The 21,203-nt window shown below is 43.4% G+C and overlaps 1 protein-coding gene across 5 annotated transcripts in view; it reads left to right on the top strand.

Annotated features, from left to right (window-relative positions):
- LOC111871707 overlaps nt 1-21,203 on the top strand; it is a 157,054-nt gene that overhangs the window by 100,879 nt on the left and 34,972 nt on the right. For 4 of the 5 annotated variants that reach the window (XM_023864979.2, XM_033754364.1, XM_033754365.1 and 1 more), the window contains 8 exons: nt 1,650-1,841; nt 5,357-5,449; nt 9,945-10,112; nt 12,799-12,900; nt 14,194-14,307; nt 15,089-15,299; nt 15,707-15,893; nt 17,698-17,812. In XM_023864979.2, the coding sequence (XP_023720747.1) occupies nt 1,650-1,841; nt 5,357-5,449; nt 9,945-10,112; nt 12,799-12,900; nt 14,194-14,307; nt 15,089-15,299; nt 15,707-15,893; nt 17,698-17,812 (1,182 nt within the window). The remainder of the gene's footprint in view (nt 1-1,649; nt 1,842-5,356; nt 5,450-9,944; nt 10,113-12,798; nt 12,901-14,193; nt 14,308-15,088; nt 15,300-15,706; nt 15,894-17,697; nt 17,813-21,203) is intronic. The other variant, XM_023864977.2, reaches the window with a different exon arrangement.

The following is a 21,203-nucleotide window of genomic DNA, read 5'->3' as shown; positions in this document are numbered from 1 at the left end:
TACATGCCCCGGGTGATTATGATGATGGAGAATTTGGTGGAATGAAGATTGGCAGGGAAACCGAAGTACTCGGAGAAAACCTGCCCCAGTGCCACTTTGTCCACCATAAATCCCACTTGACCAGGCCCGGGCTCGAACTCGGGCCGCTGCAGTGGGAAGCCAGCGAATAACCGCTTGAGCTATGGCGCGGCCACAATTCGTGACTTACTATGTGCTATCTCGGAACGAACGAGCAATCTTGTAAAAACACTGAGTGATTGGTTGACAGAATAGCCCTGATGCTGACCACATGTCGAGGTACTCAATGAACAAATATTGACTTAGGTTCCAATTTGTGGTGTTTGCTAAATTACTTTAAACTACGTGCGTGCTGTTGGCACCAGCCACCCTTTTCACTGCTGCCAATGTTGGCTTTTCATTACAAATTACAAGCTTTCGCAGTGATATCCATAAGAAGGGCCGCTTCTGTAATATTTTCCTGTCAGCTGCGTTATTGGTAGCCGGGATAGCTCAGTCAGTATAGAGACTGTCTACAGCCTGGACGGCGAGGGGTCTGACTTCGAGTCCCGGTAATTGAAAGATTTTTATTTTCTTCACAGTGTCCAGACCGGTTCTGGGGCCCAGCCAGCCTCCTATCCAAAGGGTTCCTGGGCCTCTTTCCCTGGAAGTAAAGTAGCCGAGACATAAAGCTGACCACTCTATTGCCGATGTCAAGAATACATGGATCTATACCTCTACTCCCCCATACGTCTTCATAGCGTAGTGCTCAGTTAAGCAGAGGGACAATTTTAGCTTATACTGTTCCTATTGGTAGCCAGGATAGCTCAGTCGGTATAGCGACTGGCCACGGGCTGGACGACCGAGGGGTCGGGTTTCGAGTCTGGGTAAGGCCAAGATTTTTCTCCTCTCCGCATCGTCCAAACCGGCTCTGGGGCCCACCCAGCCTCCTATCCAATGGTACCGGGGGCTCTTTCCCCAGGGTAAAGCTGCCGGAGCGTGAAGCTGACCGCTCACATCCATCTAGTGCTGAAGTTAAGAAAATGTGTATCTATATATTCACTTCAGGGTGTAGTGCTTAATTAGTCAAGCACAGGGTCAACTTTACCTTTACTGTTCCTATTAGCCCAAAATGGACGTCATATTCTCCGCCCCAGTTGCCTGTTGGGCCAAGATCTGTGTGTACACGAGCATTCATTGCCATATTTATTTCGATCCTGAAGATGGAGGCAGCACGAAAAAATCAAGGGCTGTGCCATAGCTCAGGCTTCCCACCGCGGTGGTCCCGGTTCGATCCAGGGGCATGTGGGATTTGTGGTGGACAAAGTGACGCTGGGGCAGGTTTTCTCCGAGTACTTCGGATTTCTCCTGCCAATACTCGTTCCTCCAACTGCTTCAAACTTATCATCCAGGCCTGGTACAATAGGCCAAATAGTGGCCGACGTGCCAAGCCGATTCAGTTTCTTCCCAATCACCAAGAAATTAAAAATGAAAAACACCCACACAGTACTAAGATCTAAAACCAGAGCTAACATATATATGATAATTCTAAATTATTGTCGGATGTTCCGTGGTCTACAAACGGAGACTCCGACAATAATTTAGAATCACTATGTACTTCCATGTACACTGAGTTGCTGAAGTTTCGACAGGTGTTGTTTCAGTCGGATCCTGTGAGCAGGGAGGAGGCGAGGCGCCGGGCCGTGTACCAGCTGCTGAACAAGGAGCAGCAGTACTCGCTGTGTCTTCAGTTCGGCCTCAGTAGATTCCTCGTGCCACTGTCGGAGCGCAGAGACCTGCTCAACGCCAGTGAGCACTACACCCTCTTCCAGAACGCCGAGGAGGTACTATCTGCACCTTCCCGGGGTTCTCTGCGAGCAACGAACTTATCACGAGGAAGAGTCAGTAAATAGGATACAAATGGAAGCAAAACAGCTTTATCGGACGTAATAGCTTTTCTGTATCTCTAGATAGCAGCACAATCCAGCTTCATGACGGTCTAGGTAGCAGACGGACATGCACATTTTCAGAAGTTGGTTTCAGTAGTCAAAATGGCGAACGTGATTGAGGAGTGCACTGCCGAAGAGCTAGGAGCCGGGATAGCGCAGTCGGTATAGCGACTGGCTACAAGCTGGACGACCGGGGGGTCGGAGTTCGAGTTCCTCTAGGGTTAAGAAATTTTTGTACTCCACATCGTCCAGACCTGCTGTGGGGCACACCCAGCCTACTATACAGTGGGTACTGGAGGCTTTCTCTCCGGGGGTAAAGCGACCGGGGCGTGAAACTGACGGTTTACCTCCAGCTAGTGCCGAGGTCAAGAAACGTGGATTTACACATCCACCCCCCCCCCCCCCACACGCTTTCATGGTGTCGTGCTTAATTAGATAAACAGAGGGACAAATTGCCTTATATATTTAATACCGAACAGCAGCGTTCTCTTGTGCGTATTCTGTGCTAAAACGGGCTCAGTACAGAGGCTATACATAAAGAAATGCTTCCTGTTTACTGTGGGAAGTGTCTGTCGCATAAAACGGTCTACAAGTGGGTGGTAAATATTTCGCTGATGGCGAAGAGGTTGTAACGGAGGTGCGGGAATGGCTGAGGCAACAGTCACAAGACTTGTATATCGCGGGTTTCGGCGCACTGGTAAAGAGATGGGACAAGTGTATCAGTGTACGTGGAGGATATGTCGAGAAGTAAATGTTTTCTTTTCAAGTTTGCAATATTATACGTTTTATATCCATCTGTGACCTATTTACTGTACAGCCCTCGCATTTAAGTGAGAATTTCGACGTCAGAATTTTTCCGTGTTTTTCCCTCGACCCTCTAGAGCTCGAGTTGGTGCCCAAATTCCACTTCCCACTTCATGCTTCAACATGCAGCCCTGCAAAATCTTAACTTTCAAATGTTGCCTTATTCTGGTGTGGTAATTAATTGCTGGTTTTCGCCAGCGCAGTCATTCTTGTTGAAATACCATCGTCACAAACTTCTGGATGTTGGATAATTCGATAGGTCGACACATGATACGTGTGAAGTATACACAGCGATAGATATTGAAGTTACTCTTATCTTTTCAGTGGTGACATCTCTTGTCTGTTACACAGTAAGGAAACGTTTAAGAAGAAATAAGTATAACAGTGCACTTATCTACCAAACTGGACTGAGTCACACTCCGAGGAAGCCCTAATTTGTATATGGCACATGACATGGTTTGCCGAACGCAGTGGCGGCGCAGTCTAAGGCATGAACCGTCTTTGCTCGCTCGAACGTTAGGATCGTGGGTTCGAATCCCACTCAAGGCACGGATGTCTGTTTGTGCGTTTATTCTGTGTTTGTGCTGTCCTGAGTGCAGGTAGCGGCCTTGAGACGGGGTGATCCCCCGTCCAAAGTGTCCTACCGTCTGTAGGCCAGGGCCCAACGAAAGGCTGTACTTTTTTTTTTCAATTTGATAATTTAAAGACGGTAGGACTCCTTGGACGAGTGATCAGCTCGTCGCAAGGCCTCTACCTAAACACAGGGCAAAACAAACACAGAAGAAACACATACACATACCAAACATCCATGTCTTGTGTGGGATTCGAAACCACGATCCCGGCAGTACGAGTACATGCCTTAGACCGCTCGGCTGCCATGACCGGCCTTCATAAAACAGCGAACCACAAACCGAGTCTTGGGAAGACAATTATTTGGATATCAGAAGGAATGAATCAAAGGATTGTAACACATTCAGTGTTGGAAGCTAAGACTGACAAAATGGCGGGCTGTACAGGGGCAACGCAGTAAAAATTCCCGACAAAGATTCAAGTTCCGAAATGAAATGAAGTAGTACCAAAACATTTTACGCGGTACTGCAGAAACCTCCAGTGATGCCGCGTAACGTGCCGTGGAGACGTCAGGTGTCACGTTCTACATGACGAAGAGGAGGTGGGTAGTGTGGGGCCCCCTAAAGGATGCACAAAGCTTAGACGGTTCCCCGAGCAACAGGTATCACCCATTCGAAAGGTTTACCAACCCCTATCTTGATGAGAATATTAACTTCAATTAATTGTATTAATTTTACAAGTTCAGCCACCACCACAACAAATGTTTATTAATTTAAACCTCACTACATATTTCGACACTTAAATGGTCATCTTCAGCTGTTGTTAGGTACACGATTAATTACCGAATTGTAACGCATGATCTTGTCTGAATATTACTTATCATCGCACTAGTACTAATTACTATATTCCTAGTTTACATACATACATAGGCCGCAAAGTGGATATATTCTATGTATATTTCCTATTGTTTTCTTATGTACTAACTTATTGGATATTGAATTAAATTGAGTTTCTATGTAAAATTAATAATTTTAAAATTGACTTAAAATTTATTTAAAATGTCGCGAGTTTAACTCAAGATTGAGTTAAATTGATTTAAAAATGTCGTGAGTTTTAATCTAAGACTGAGTTAAAATTTATTTTAAAATGTTGTGAATTTTAATTCAGGATTGATATGAAACTAATTTAAAAATAACATCAGCTTTAACTTAGGAATGAGTTAAAATTGATTTAAAAATGTCGTGAGCTTTAACTCAAGATTGAGTTAAAATTGATTTAACAGTGTCGTGAGCATTTAACTCAATTATTAATATTGTTAATTTTACATAGAAACTCATACCTAACCTCAATTTAATTCAGTATCCAATAAGTAGTATATAAGTAAACAATAAGAAGTATACATAGTATATATCCACTTTGCGGCCTGTGTATGTATGTAAACTATGAATATATTGATTAACACTAGTAAAATGATAAGTAATATTCAGACAAGATCATGCGTTAAGGTAAAGGTAAAGCTGTCCCTGTGCTTAACTAAGCATTACGCCATGAAGCCGTATGGGGATTGGATGTATAGACCCGCATTTTCTTCATCTCAGCACCAGTTGGAGGTGAGTGGTTAGCTTCACGCCCCGGCCGCTTTACCACTGGGGTAAGAGCTGCCGGTATCCATTGGATAGGAGCTTGGGTGTACCCCAGAGCCGGTATGGAAGACGTGGAGATTAGAACCTTCTTGACCCTACTGAGACGCGAACTCCGATCCCTAGGCCGTCTATCCTGTAACCAATCGCTATACCGACCGTGATATGCCGGCTTCTCAAGATCATGCGTTACAATTCAGTAATTAATTGTGTATCTAACAACACCTGAAGATGACCCTATAAGGGTCGAAACATGTAGTATGTTTTAAATTATTACATATTTTTTGCGTTCACGGCCGTACTTGCAACATTAATATCAGTCGTATTCACGCGTCTGGTTGCAAACAATAGAAATGTTCATTTCAGAAGACTGTATTCTTGGCGCGTCTGTTTCAGTTACTCCGGCTGACTGAGGACACCCTGGAGCAGCTGATTCACGACGACGCAGAACCCTACGGGCAGTCTCTGGGGAGGATTTACCTCGCCAAGGTACTGGGGCATGCACCGCCTGAAAGGTCCGGAACTTTGCATCAGGGAATCTTCTAAAGGGCCCTGACGGGGCGGTACAGCACTCCGAATTACTGGCGTTGTTGGGCATTCACCCATCGTGCCGGCCAACCCCTCACCTTAGCACAGAAACAGATACAGTTTCCGAAACGTCTTTTTTTAAGAGTACCGGGCGATGGGACGGATTCCAAAGACCCAGTAATCCCAAGACGTAGAGAAGCCCGCTGGTTTTACGCCTGCGTATTTGTATCACGTGAATGTGCGCTGTGCTACTGACGTTTCGGCCACTTCACGCGCCTCTCAGTCCACAGAACAGGAGATTAAGCGACATCGTGTTTGGTGAGCACTTGGACGTGTATGACCGCTTGCGAACACTTTGATGATCTCAGTGGCTCTAAAATGCCGATTAATAAATTGTCCCTGTACTCTGTCCTTTTTTATTTTCTCCATGGGCTGAGACTGAATCCACTTGAGACTATGGCCACTACTGGCCTATTGTACCAGCCCCCGATGATAGATGATTGTGGAACAGTCAGTGGAATGAGAATTGGCAGGGGAAACTGAAGTACTCGGAGGAAACCTTCCACAGTGCCACTTTCTCCACCACAAATCCCACATGACCTGGGCTCGAACCTGGGCCGCCGCGGTGGGAAGCCAGCGACTAACCTCCTGTGCTATGGTGTGGTCTTGTGCCTTGTCCTACTGACCTTGTTCTGAAAACTACATAGATATGAACTCACACTTCTTACTCGCTTTTACCCCTAAGATGGAGGGAATATTTACATGCGAAACGTCAGCTACACTGTCGATATCCACAAGTTTCAGAGACTCCAAGACCAGGCTNTGAGCCGATTGTCTAGAGAAAATGTGGGGCACTCGACATCTCACAACACCGTTGGCCTTCCCGGTCTGTTACAAGGATAGCTTCATACTTCTTTATTTTGATCCAAATTTCTTGTTAGAAAAATGTTGCTTTTAAAAATATTAAGCAGGTTAAGCTAGAGGTGCTCACAAACGGGCAAGAATCCCCTTAAATTGCCCGTTATTCATGTCCGATGCTAATACATCTTCGATGGCATTGACAATTGTCGTTAAACACTCCAACATTACATTTCACGAATATCCGATCACGTGTCTTCCAGTCGCTGCACACAAACAGTCAGGTATAGCGAAACTAACACACACATTCTGACAACGAGCCAGAAACGCCGGATAACACGAAGTATAATTTGAGCAACTTTATAAATTGCATAACAGCTGGAGACACTTCACTTTAGAAGGGGCCGTAGGAACCGCTTTATGAAGGTGCAAGTTGAGCAATTTGTATGCATTTTAATGACAATTACGTGCTGTTTAGTCTAAAAGCTGCTTGTATTCACATTTCAGTATGATACAGTACAAAGCAATGAATCTGCAGGTCGAGCAGAAAGCCTGGCGCTAACAGCAACCCTGTATTGCATTAGCAAGGCGAGCTCTTCTGTTTCGCTTTGAGGTGATGTAAGATGTCTTCCAAGTTTGGGATACACAGCCATAACAAAGCATTCGGAAGTGGAGAGTAGCTCTGGCACTTTCAAACGGCTGGCTAACATATTGTCACATGTTTGCTGGGACGGTCGTTGAGTGTGAACGACTCTGCAAACATATCCACTGCTAGGTAAAGGCACAATAAACGGTGACACAACAATGAAACACGTCTCACAGCGTAAAGTAACCAGTGGAAATACAGCTAAGAATGTTTTTCTTTTTTTTTTCTGTGCGACCTGCATCTATAACTACCCCGCCCAACAATAAGGGAACTGTTGGAAGCGATGTTTTCCGTTCGGTCCGTCCTGATGACTAGACTGCTGTTCTAGCAGGAGATACTAATGATAGTGCATGATCTGCTGTACTGGCCTGGACTGACAGAGGCCTTGTATGTATGTATCTATATATACAGCGTGATTCAGAAAGATGGACACAATTTCAGTTGGCTCCCTTAACTGTATGTTGCATTTGAATTCTGTGAAGTACATTTGAAAGAGGATGTAGTAAAGTTTCTAATACTACCGCTAGAGCACTCCAGCATCGCGTCAGTTGTAAGCGAGATGGCTACTATGCAACACAAGATTTTTTGCATTCGTGAGTTCAGTAAAAGTGAGTCTGCGACTGCGGTGCAGCGTACATTTCGTCGTAAGTTTAACGTCCAGCCTCCATCGAGGCTGGACGTTAACAATTTGATGAAACTGGCTCTCTGTGCAAGGGCAAAAGCCCGGGCCGATCGCGTGTATCGGAGGAGAACGTGGAGCGCATTCGAGTGAGCTTGGAGCGTAGCCCAATGAAGTCAACCCGTAGTGCTAATAGAGAACTTAGACTATCGCAAACAACTGTCTGGCGTGTATTGAAGCGCCGGTTAGTGTACAAACCATACCACCTACAACTGGTACAGGCTCCTCGCCCAAACGACAAGGTAAAGCGTGTAGAATTTTTTGACCGTATGCTCAAAAACATGGAAGATGAATTGTTTCTGCCTCGTGTAATTTTTAGCGATGAAGCTACGTTTCACCTAAGTGGGAAAGTCAACAAGCACAATGTTCGCATATGGGGGCTACAAAATCCCCATGCAACACTCGAACATGTGAGGAACAGCCCAAAAGTTAATGTGTTCTGTGCAATATCGTTAACAAAGGTTTATGGACCTTTCTTTTTTGATGAAAACACGGTTACTGGAGTAACATATCTTAGAATGCTGCAAAACTGGCTTCTTCCTCAAATGAATGGAGATTCAGGAGATTACATTTTCCAGCAGGACGGAGCCAAACCCCATTGGCACCTGAATGTTCGACGTTTCCTGGATGAATCTCTACCTCAACGATGGATAGGTCGCATGGGGAATGAAGACCTGGCACGTCAGTTCTGGCCACCGAGGTCTCCTGATCTCACACCCTGCGAATTTTTCCTGTGGGGATTCGTGAAAGATGCAGTTTACGTACCACCTCTTCCTACAAATTTAAATCACCTAAGAAACCGTATCACAGCTGCGGTGAACTCAGTGACGCAAGATATTTGTCATCGAGTGTGGGATGAATTCAGCTACCGTCTAGATGTTATCCGTGCAGCCGGAGGGGGGCACATTGAACATCTATAAACTTCCATGTATGTATAATCAAATGTAATTTACAAAAATCAAATACAGCACATAATTAAGGAAATATAGCCAATTGAAATTGTGTCCATCTTTCTGAATCACCCTGTATATATAGTAGTGACATCACATGCTTCGACCACTCGTTGACAGAGAGCAGAGCCGTCCTGACAATGTTGTGTTCGTGGAACCTACATCGGGTTTGTTTTTACAAATGTGAATCAAACAGAAATGCATACGGCCGGCGCGTAAGGCTGACAATTTACCGCAATCTGTGAGTTGATTGTCTAGATAATGTGGGAGCCTCGACGTCTCACAACCACATGGGCCTTGATGGCATTTTACAGGGATAGCTTTACCTTTACGTAGACAGTATATTTTAATACTCCAACACAAAGAAAACTAAATAATAGGCAGCTTCATAACTTATAATATTCACGGAACGGGAAATATTATGTTATTATGCAGGTAAATTGAAAGAGACAGAGGTGAGCGGGGTCCATAGGACGCAAGACATTAAAGGCAATGTTTCACTCAGAGAGTCTGTATATTAGAAACAACTTTTGAAGAATCAGACTTTTTCGGAGGATAATATAAGAATTAATTGTAAAAGAAGATAATGTAAGGATATATACTGGATTCAGGTATGGACCAGTAGCAGAAGTATATGAGCACAAAACTGGACATCCGATAAAAATTATTTTCACCAGCTGAGCCAGAATCGTCTTTTTTGGAAGGGCTCTGTTTTATGTAGTTGGAGGTTGAAATACTGCTTCTATTTCGCAGTTGTGAGACAGAGATACAGAGATACATGCAGTGTTGCAGGGCACAAGAAAGTGCAGGAAATGGCAACAATATCTGCTTAAAACTGGAAACAGTGTTTTAAGTAAGTTGCTGTGTCTGGTGTTGCACATGTGGGCTAATTCTAACAAGAAAACATCCAAACCTATTTATTGAGCAAAGTGTTCCCGTGTTTGGTGTTGCAGATGTGGGATAATTCTAACAAGAAAACATCCAAACCTATTTATTGAGCAAAGTGTTCCCGTGTTTGGTGTTGCAGATGTGGGATAATTCTAACAAGAAAACATCCAAACCTATTTATTGAGCAAAGTGTTCCCGTGTTTGGTGTTGCAGATGTGGGATAATTCTAACAAGAAAACATCCAAACCTATATATTCAGCAAAGTGTTCTCGTGTTTGGTGTTGCAGATCTGGGCTAATTCTAACAAGAAAACGTCCAAACTTATTTATTCAGCAAAATGTTCCCGTGTTTGGTGTTGCAGATGTGGGCTAACTCCAACAAGAAAGGTTGGGAACGTATTCCTTCAGGAGAATGTTGTCGTGTTTGGTGTTGCAGATGCCCAGCATGGCTGTCGCCTATTGCCGTTACCTCTCCGGGCTCAAGAAAGCCGACTGTCTGCTTGCAGCGAAGACCCGAAACCACGAATTCATGCGTCTCATAGTGGAGCCCCCCGTGCCTCGCCGCCGTCCAGACCTTACCGCCTTCATCCACAAACCGCTCGAGGTCAGTATTTCTTGTGCCTTCAGCGTCCTTCTAAGTCCGCTGTCTATAGACCCTCTTCAGTGTCTTGCAAGGCAGACAACTTTCATGTTGCATTCATCATGATTCATTGCCGTTCAAAATACAGATGTTGGTTGAGGCACTATGCCACAAGTCGGAAGATCGCGGGTTCGATTCCCTATGAGATCACTGGATTTTTCAATATACCTAATCCTTACAGCCGCACTGTAGCCCTGGGTTCGACTCAGCCTCTAACAGAAATGAGTACCGTGAATCTTCCTGGGGGTAAAGGGCGGCCGACTGGAGCGTAAGGCTGACAACTTCACCGCCATCTGTGAGCAGATTTTCAAGAAAATGTGGGAGCGTCGACGTCTCACAGCTCAAAAAAATTATGTATAACGTTTATTCAAAGAAAATTATATGTACATTGTTAAGGAGTGTGAATCATCTTCATCTTTTCTTCTAGGCGGAATGAATCAACCTGGAATGCGAACTCGATTTGCAGACAACCCCCCAAAAAATAAATCGAAATAATTAGTTTATTATTTATGACACATATCTAATTCTCTTTTACCAGGAAGCTGTCTAGAGACATTTGTTTTTGCCTACGCTTCAAAATTTGGTGAAAATGCGACACAGCATTATCATTAAATACATTTGTAGTGCGCATAGCCACTGCCTTATTAGGGTGATGCTTTTCAATGTACGATGCAACAGTTTCCCACGCTTTCAGCATTTCTCTTATTGCGCCAGAAGATTCTTGTTTTGCTGTTACTTCCTACTCCTCCTTTGACAAACTCTCCTCCACAACTTTTTGCTGTGAAACACAATGCAACTCCAAATCGTGCAACTCGTTGATGTAGACCGATTGTATGTGCGTGCTAGATCAGCCACGCTCACACCTCGTTCTCGCTTTTCAATGATTTTACGTTTCATTTCTACAGTTATTTTTGTTCTCTTATGAGTGTCTTTTTGCGGCTTTTTCTTCGGGGACATTTTTGCAAGGGTTATTAAACTTTGCACAAAAAAATCACAAATAATATGTCTGAACACAAGTTTGGAAAAATGTGTGATCACAAGCGACACTGAGATTCTAGCGGAACGAGTGCTAAACGCAGACTGATGTAGCAAGCGCCCAATCCGGGACTTCCCCCTCGTCACTCGTTATGCGAAACGTCGCTCGTTAAGCGAGTGTTTTTTTTTTACAATTTGTTTTGCTCGTTTTGCGAATTACTCGTTATAAGAGGTGCTCGTTAAACGGGGATCCACATAACTTTAAGAGTAGTACCGGCTTTCATCATGTAACTTGCGGCATCAGTCACAAAGAGCAGTACGCGCTCATACTGAATGTCATTCGGCCATAGTAAATTCATGGAATTGATACAAAAATTCGGAAACAGCGGAGCTCTTTGTGGTTTCAAATGCTCTACCGCAAGAAGATATGGGGTAGAATGTTCATTCTTATTAAAGGATCCAACTATACAATTTGCAGTAAACCGTCCCTCACAATTTTGTGTTTCGTCAATTGATACCCACATAAAATTATCTTGAATCTTATCTCTAATGCATTCAATTGTAAGATCGTAACACTGCCTAACGTAATTTTTGCGCACAGTAGATTCATCCGGCACTTTGCACTGTGTATACTTCTCTATGAAGTTTCTCAGAGTAGGATTGGTTAGTTTCCACAGCGGAATATCTGCCGCTAAAATGGCTTCGCATAAATCAAGGGAAAACTGTGAAAAACTATTATTAGAAAATTCACTAAGAAATTTTTGAACAGGAACACTTTTCTTGGATTTAATTTGAATATTATCTTTCTATATATTAGTGTTCAAATTCTGAAGAACTTGAAAGCGTTTTTCACAACCAACTGTTTTCTCACACGCTCGGCAATAAAGAATTTCGTTATCCATACTTATCATCTCTCCTTCGAACTCCCGCTGATACAGCTGTAATTTAGTTTTCTGACTTATTTCATTATCGGCATGAGTACAGAAAGCTAAACAAACTTAACTACAGACTGGTCACCACTAATGTGAATGGCGCCCTGCTTCAAATGAAGAAGCCTAACGAACCTCATGGAGATTTCGGAAATAAATAAGTGAAGTCCCTTATCGGTTGAACAGTATTACGTTGATAGCGGCTACATGTGAACGCTTCCGACTAATCTCTTCGCGGCCACTTTGATGGTACGCGGATGAGGTAAGATACGAGTAGAGGGATCGGGGAAGTCCCGTCCTGGGTATTGCATCAGAAACATGAATCATGACGAAATGTTGAGTCAAATATGCAAAATATTCTAATATGGAAAAGAAAAAATTTATACACACAACCATGATTGAAAATTTGAACATAAAATTAAAAAATATATATGATAACCATTTTAAAAAGGAAATATGCAGTATAAATAGAGATCTTGGAAAATATGATGCTTATTCATAAAACAGGCAAAATATGCATTTATATGCACCATCAAACCATGTCCAAAATTTAAGAAATGAAGTAATTCATACATATATCAAAACGAGCATACGTGTACTTTCTGGTTGCAAGAAAGAAATATGCATTTGTATTAAAATCCGGTCCCTAGTCATAACCTAGGGTGCTGATGCAAACGGGTGCCTGAGTTCTGCACGTAAGGACGTCGCTGCATTTAATGTTGAACTGAGTTGTCTTTTCGTTTCAGCACTATAGAGACGTTCTGAAACTGCTGCAGACAATCCTAAACTACACGAAAGTGAAGGATGAAGACTATTCTGCCTTACTGAGTGTCGTGCAAGAATTGCAGGTTCGTATTTTTAATAGCATGAAATCCTCCCATCAACCTTTCGCTTCCTCCTGTCAGCTCTGTCGCTCGCTACGACACCATGATGGACTCTTTTTTATTGCTAGCGTAGTGGGACTAAGTCCCGTGTACTGCGGCCACTTCTAGCTTATTGTCCCAGCCCCCGATGATAGGTGAGGATGATTGTGGAGCAGTTGGTGGAATGAAGATTGGCAGGGGAACCGAAGTACTCGGAGAAAACCTGCCCCAGCGCCACTTTGTCCACCACAAATCCCACTTGACCAGAGCCGGGATCGAAACCGGGCTGCCGCGGTGGGAAGCCAGCGACTAACCGCTTGAGCGGTTGGACATAAAGCGGAAATGGTCTATATGTTGCTCTGTCATGTCTACAGAGTGCAGCAAGTGTTTTGTATTTACATTTTTCTTACAATTAAAAAGATACAGTAAATTAATATATCCGAAAAAGTGGAGAAGTACAGATTTTTGGGAACGACAGTGGCAAATACAAATTGTATTCACGAAGAAATTACGAGCATGTTAAATTCGACAACCCTTTTGTCTTTCCGTCGACTGTCTAAAGGCGTAAAAGTTAAAATAATCAAAATTTTAATTTTCTCTCTTCTTTTTACATGGATATGAAACTTGGTCTTCCTTCGTAAAGAAGAAAATATATGAGGGAGCATGAGAACAGGGCGTTGAGAGGGATAACAGAGACGAAGTGACAGGGGGCTGGAAAATATTACATAATATGAACTGCATAAGTTTTGCACATCACAGAATATTACGTGGATCATCATCTCAAGGAGGGTAACATGAAGGAGGCGCGTAGCATGGACGAGAGAGATTACGAATTCGTGTAAAATTTGGGCAGAAAAACAGAAAGGGGAAGAGACCTCGATTAGAACCAGGCTCAGACGTGAGTATAATATTAATATGGAAGCATGTGGATAAGAATAGGGACTGGTAGCGGGCTCTTGTGATCACCGCAATGAATCCTCGCATTCTGAAGCATACGAAGAATTTGTTTTGGGTGGCTTAGCAACTGCTCATTTCTCAAGACTGATTCTGGTTGGTTGGTTAGTCACTTAGCTAGTTATCTAGCTGGTTATTTGGTTGGTTAGCGAGTTAGTCACTTGGCTAGTTGCTTATCTAGTTGGTTGGTTCGTTAGTAAGTTAGTCACTTAGCTAGTCATTTCGTTGGTTAGATATTTATCTAGTTAGGTTGGTTGGCTGACTAGTTGGTTAGAAATGCAGCTGCCTGGCTCACATTTCTCTCGGCACTGCTTGCTGTTGCAGACGACATACAGGGACGCGACGATGGGCTCAGGACTGATGGAGCCGGAAGGTGAAGGACGGCCATTGTTGTCGCTCCAGGACCTCGAGAGTCGTCTTGTGTTCACTCGCTGCAAAGTAAGTCCTGAGTGCACAGCGTTAACTTCAGGTGACTCCACCTGCTCTGATATTAGACAGCTCTGAATTGCGCCCAACGGAGTTTATGCACATCTTTTAGTCTTAATTGTTTTTATAATTGCATCACGCGGTTACGCAGATGAAACCGCAGTAAGAAACAAAGCCAACCAGTGAAATAAAATATAATTCAAGAAACCAATTCTGAACCATTCTTTCGTCAGAAAGTATATTACGTAAGTGTTCAGATGAGAAAAAAAAAATACTGGTCATGAGTACCAAGGGGCTTGTCTCCAGTCGTAAAGTAACTCTGACTTTGATTCGCCATTAATTCAGAAAACCAAATTCAACGGTCTCTGTCTGAAGCAACTGCTTCTAACCATTCTAACACCTTCGCTTTCACACTGCACTTATCAGAAGGACGAACGGGCGGAACCTGGGAACCATCTGACAGAGTGATTATTTTTCTTCTCCCTAAAATGGATGTCTTCCCTTTATCCCATTCTTTTATTTTCCACCCACTATTCTACTGTTCTTTATTACCCCATCTCTCTTTTTCATACTTCTAAGCAGAACACTTCCTGTCGCTTTACCTTCTTTATTTCCCTACGCTTTTTCTTCTCTCTACCCTACTTCTACTAGAAACACGACCGGAACTCCTAGAGCAGACAATATCCCCAGATTCCACAGTGCAAACCTGCATATTGAGATAAAATGTGTATGTGTGAACTCGTGCAGTTTGACGAAACCTCTCAGCTTCATACCCTCTCGTGCCTGTGTGCAGCCCTTTGTCCTGAGCTCTCCCGGGCGTCACTGGATATTCGGCGGGGACCTGAGCCGCGTTGAGGGACGCGCAGTACGTCCTTTCTGGGCGCTGCTCTTCACCGACCTTATTGTGTTCGCCAAGGTGAGCCGTGACCGAGTGCTCTTCATCACGGAGGAGCCTCTGTCTCTGCTGTCCGTCACACAGGCCGTCTTCAATATCCGCAAGAAAGGTACCGAACTGACTGTGCTGACTCTTCACTTATTGTGAAAACTGCCTCAGTGGAGTCTGATGGACCCTGGCAGGGGCTGAGTTATGTATCTGTTCCCCAGTCATAGCTTTATTTTCATTCTTGTTCGAGGGGAATTGCTTGCATAGTACACATTATTTTTAGTATCTAATTGCATAAAGCTCACATCAAAAATCTTCAAAATCCGTACAAGTTCTCAAGCTCAAATAATCGGACTGTGGGAGACACGGATATATACATTCCAGCCATATTTGCATACTCTTCTTGTGTGACAGCCCCCTCTATTCAAGGTCTTGTCGTATCTCACTTTCTAAAATCCAAATGACATCGAACGTAAAGGGACGGAAAGTTTGAACATGACCTCACTGCCCTTCCGTTTCCTGTTTCAGCCAACGAGTTCCGGCTACTTATAGAAGGCGGTGCCGAAGGAACAGAAAGCCCCGCGCCAGGTGGTTGTGGGCCCGAACTTCCGCTTACGAGGAACCCGAAAAGGAGCAGCAGAAGACGCACCATATGTCTGCGCGCGCCGACTGCAGAGCTCAAGGCAGTGTGGCAGATGCTCATCCAGAGGCAGATGTAAGAATCCCCACCTTCCTCTTCCACTTACTCGGCCAGGTTACAGCTCAGCATCGAAATTGAATCGCCAGCCAGCATAGTGCCCTTTAAAATTTCAACGGAAATGTCTTTATAAACTTATTTATCTTTATCATCTTCACTCCTTTTTGGTCTCTTAGTACGTGGTGTTGGCTCAGCTATGGTATGCTGATGACAAAAGTGACACACTGTAGGACCGCCTACAAATAGTATTTACCCTTCTCATGACTCAACCCCGGACATGTAGTATCACGGCATGTCTTCCTTTCCATCCTACCTCGAGGTGCATCTGGTAGAAATTTGTCTTAGTATTCTAAAAGTCCGGAGTTTAATTCTTCACCCGGAAAGTGGCTGTAATACGTTAAATTCGGCTACGGCCACTTCCTTTATTTCAAGTTATATCATATCATCTGACGGCTTCCCCTGTCTCTTCACTTTCCCACCTCACAATTTTCTGCAGATATTTCTTTTTACCTGGGTCACGATAACCGTGACGGTGAATATTTCGTAACTTCTGTAAGTTCGCTCTGCTGGATATCCACTGAGTGACTCACTCCATGCGCAACCTGACGCCCGCAAATTCGCCGTACAGACTTGCATAACAACATCCCAGGCGTCGAAGAAAATCTTAAAATCCTGAGAAATTTACACTTCATCTGTTTCCATCGGAAAAGAAGTTGGGATATTTTCTTCTTCTCATTGTGACGACCGTCATACAGGGCTAACTTGCCCAATTTTGTGAATTTCCACTTTTATGGAGCCATCTATGGAGAACTGTTGAAACTACCTGCAGAACATGCACACACCTCGAGTGTGGTACGTCACAAACTGGATATGGTCACTCTGGGGCTAATGGCTCCATATCCGTCGAAGGATGTGACGCCGTGCAGTCTGATTGCGTTGCATACCCTGAAAATGGAAATTGTACATTCCCCGGAAACGTCAGTATACTTGTACCAGACTATATGGCGTAACAGCCCAAGAGATAGTAGAGTTCAAACCAGTGCAGTGAGAACACGAGACACAGAACATGTAGCACGCATTCAAGAAGAAAATAAATGCAAATAAATTTGTGGTGGAAAAACTGGGGAATACGAGGATAATATTAAAATGAATTGTAATTCAATGCAATTGGAGGATGTGAACTTGGCTAACTTGGCTCAGGACAGAGACAATCAGTAGGCTATTGTGAAGAGGTAATGAACCTGCTGCTCTCACAAAATCCTGAAAATTTCTTTCAAGCTGAAGAACTCTTTCTTTTCAAGGGTACTGTTACATGTAGTTAATTAGTTATTTAATTAATTAGTCTGATCGTTAATGTATTGATTTAATTCTTAGTTGATTAGATAGTCAGTTGGGCCGTGCCATAGCTCCCACCGCAGCGACCTGGGTTCGACCCCAGGTCAGGTCATGTGGGATTTGTGGTGGAAGAAGTGGCACTGGGGCAGGTTTTCTCCGAGTACTTCGATTTCCCCTGCCAATTCTCATTCCACCGTCTGTTCCATACTCATCTATCATTCGGGACTGGTACAATAAGCCAATTAGTGGCCGACGTACGAAGTGGTTAGTTGGCTGTTTAGCCGGTTAGTCAGTTATATTGTATGTTCGTTCTTTCGTTTGTTGGTTAGATGGTCGGTCGGGCGGTCAGTTATCCGAAGAGTTGTATAGTGAAGCAGGAAGCAAGTCAACGTATCCCAGCACTCGACTGTCCGAACTGCAGCATATGCGCTTGCGCAGAAGGATGTTTCAGTGAAGCGTTGCGCTGTTCACTGTTCAACTGTTTCAGAATCTACCTGAACACAACGAGAGGTGGGACTCCAGCCAGCAGCCCGATGGACTCGCCCGACCCACCCACGACGCTCTCCGTCGCCACCCTGGACTCGTTCTCCCTGCGTCGCCAGGTGCGTCCACCACTTGAGGAACCAGCTCCCACCCCTTCATGCCCCAGTTTCTCCCCCCGATACAGTCTTACCCCCCGTTCGAGCCCCAAGCGTTCATCATCTCCTTAGCACCCACTGCAGCTAGGGGTGAGCAAGCTTCTCGAGGCGCCACGTCGAGCCCGCCGATTCATTTTGTCTGTACAAAGTCGCATTAGTTTATTTATTGGCCAACAGAGCGAGCAGCTATAGCTCAGTCCGTAGAAAGCTAGGTTATCGGCTGGAATCTCCGACGGATCGGGGCTCGATTATTAGAAGAATCACGTATCCGAGGTTCCGTGACGAATAGTAATGGGTTCTGGATTGGGCGATAGCATTTATTGGCACTGCTATTGCAATTATAACCAATTATAGCAGCTCACAACCAGTGACTGTCCCAGATTCGCTCCATTCCTTACTGGACTACGAGTCTCTTCCCTTCTGCTGTGATGAATGAGGAATGAAGACTCCTTTGCGACTGACCTCTCCTGAACCGAACCAACTGCCAGGCTAACTGAATATAGATCACTATCTCCAACTGTTTTATCCGTTACAACGGTAATGTGTGTTTGGCGAGCCGTTGGATAGCAATGGACTTCGACGTCTGTTTGTTGCTGCGAAAAAGTGTTAGCGAATCGTTGCCTAGCAGTAGTCATATTCTTCACAGTATTGCTTCAGTTCCATAAAAAGATGAGACCGCATTCTGGAAAATGATATAAATTTTAGGTAGTTTAATGTTCTAGAAATGAAATTTTGCCTCTTCTGACGCTTCGCTTTGCTCACCCCTGTTGTGAATTTCCTCGAGATCAGTGATTTTCGAATTGTATACAGTGGCGCCTCCTGAGCTTTGCAAAGATTTCAACGCCCTCTCTCTTGTGTCTTTGCAAAGAATCTTTATCTGTAATTTCTGAATTCAGCAATTTTTAGGTTTCTATCAATAATTAATTATTGATCATGATTTTATAGATGTTTTGATATTTTTATAATTACAATCAATTGAATTCTGCTATATAAATTTAGCAGAATATCATTGCCCCCCCCAAGGGGGCCAAACCACAATTCGGAAACCGCTGAACTATGTCACCAATTTTATATGGAAAGAGCTGAACAGTGTGGTTACATAGAATGCGGGGAAATTTCTGATGAAACTTTCGGAACAATGAAACTAGTACATTTGTAACTGAACAAATAATTTAAGCCACAGAAAGAATGTAATTTCCATAACGTGTTGAGGAGTGTTTTCTTACAGGTGTAACTCAGCCGAAAATGTATAATATCGGACTCATATATTTGACCAATTACAATCTGATTTACCCATAGACAATATGAATCACGTCTTACGTAGCGGAGGTTGCATCTGAGGTTTTAGTGGAGGTGAAGAGTGAACACTTACGTGCTGTGACACCGTGTGGTCTGGCAGTCGATTTGAAGCAACATACCGCTTTCATGTTCTAACTAAAGATTTTTAATAACGTACATATAACAATATATAAAAAATGGCTCAAAGGTAAAAAGATAAAGTTATTCCTGTATTTAATTTTGTAATAATTATGCTATGAAGGGATATAAGGAGAGTGGAGGTATAGCGCCAGCATTTTTGACCTCGGCAGTAGATGGAGGTGAGGTGACTTACATAAAGTAAATATTTATCGCGCGAGATTCATTTGCACACATTTGTGTCCAGACCCGTATGGCACGGTCCGTTTATTATAAATTTGCATAGTGTTACATGAAACCAAAATAATGTCACGTGATTGAGCGTGGCTGTAGATTGGTAATCGGGTTTATTGAACTCATAACTACGACAATCTCACCTAGTTACGCACTTCAAAAATCATTGTAACAGTTGGTTCGTTAGTTATGTAACGCTGTTGTCATTGTCGAGATTTGGCATAGATTGGTTTGTAGGATGTGTAATGAATTTGGAAGGAACCGGTCGTCGCCTAATAAGACTGCTACCTAGGATTATCCCGGGGAGTGACTGAAGAACATCACGAAGAGCCTCAGTTGGTATATCCGGGGCCTGCACCGAGATTAAAACCAAATACCTCTCGAATGCAAGGCTAGAGTGTTACCTGTAAACCAACTTGTTAGTTATGTAAATTGTAATGTATTTGTAAGTTTAATTTAATTACAGATTACCGAAACACAGCAAACCCTCGGTAATACCGTTACAGTTAAACCAGATGTCGGATAACGAAGAGCTCTCTTCACAGTTGAGTACATAGTTCAAAAGAAGCAGGGGATTTAGGAGCCAGAAGGATTAGAGCAGGAGGACTTTCAGACTGTGTTAAGGGCAACTGGAGGCACTGAAACCTATGTAAACGCATCTCATGATTGCAAAGGACAAGTTATAGTTGTATTTCAGCCAGAGAATGTCACGGGGGCACGCGGTAGCGTAGTTCATTTAGGCATTATGTTACAAGACTTAAAGTCGCGGGTTCGACTCGCAATGGGTGGATATTTTCGATTTATCTGATCCTTCCAGCCGCACTGTTGCCATGGGGTCGACTCAGCCTCTAACAGAAATGGGTACCAGGAATCTTCCTGGGGGTAAAGGGAGACAGTTGCGTAAAGCTGACAACCTCACCCCCATCTATGAGCCGATTGTCTAGAAAATGTGGGAGCCTCAACGTCTCACAACCCTATGGGCCTCCACGGCCTGTTAGAGGGATACCTTTACCTAGGAATACACGCGTGTTCAAGCTCACTAATTTAGTATGCCCAAATGCCTCCTTAGTTTGTGTATAAAAATGAGTATGAGTATTTCCTAATTTATCCAGGATCTTTGAAACTCTGCTTTTCGCCAACTGGGTGAGCTTCCATCATCAGGTGTAACTGAGAGATGTGTCTATCTGCAACGAGTCAATCTTCTCCAATTTTATAATGGTCCCAACTGAATAGAAACCTTTGCTGTCTTCTACATGATGACAGAAACAAACTATTTTCGAAGGGCGGGGTTTGAAATAATAAAACTCGAGCGGCGAAAATTTTCTGAAATAAGAGTCATCTTCAAATGAAATTATTTATAGGTTATTCGACTGGTAATTCATACTTATTTTTCTGTACGATATTCGCGCTTTTTTTTTTTGTAAATGTCCCTTATATTCTGGCAAATAGACATTGCGTCCGAAGCATCTAAGTGCATCATATTTTGCCTTTCATGCAATGTCATGCAACTTCATGTACAATAAAATATGTCAGGTGTAATGTTACATACGAGTATATGTTTTATAAGATAGAAATACGTGTCTTATAAATAGGATATAAGTGTTCAATTAATATCAGTATGTATAAGTTATCTGAATAGTATAGTGACAGAAAAGAGCTTACAAGAAAATAAACGAAGGAAATATAAAGAGATATAAAATTAATT

Source organism: Cryptotermes secundus, unplaced genomic scaffold (assembly GCF_002891405.2).
Source record: "Cryptotermes secundus unplaced genomic scaffold, Csec_1.0 scaffold349, whole genome shotgun sequence".
Taxonomy (NCBI): domain Eukaryota; kingdom Metazoa; phylum Arthropoda; class Insecta; order Blattodea; family Kalotermitidae; genus Cryptotermes; species Cryptotermes secundus.
This window is presented reverse-complemented; position numbering and strand designations above follow the sequence as displayed.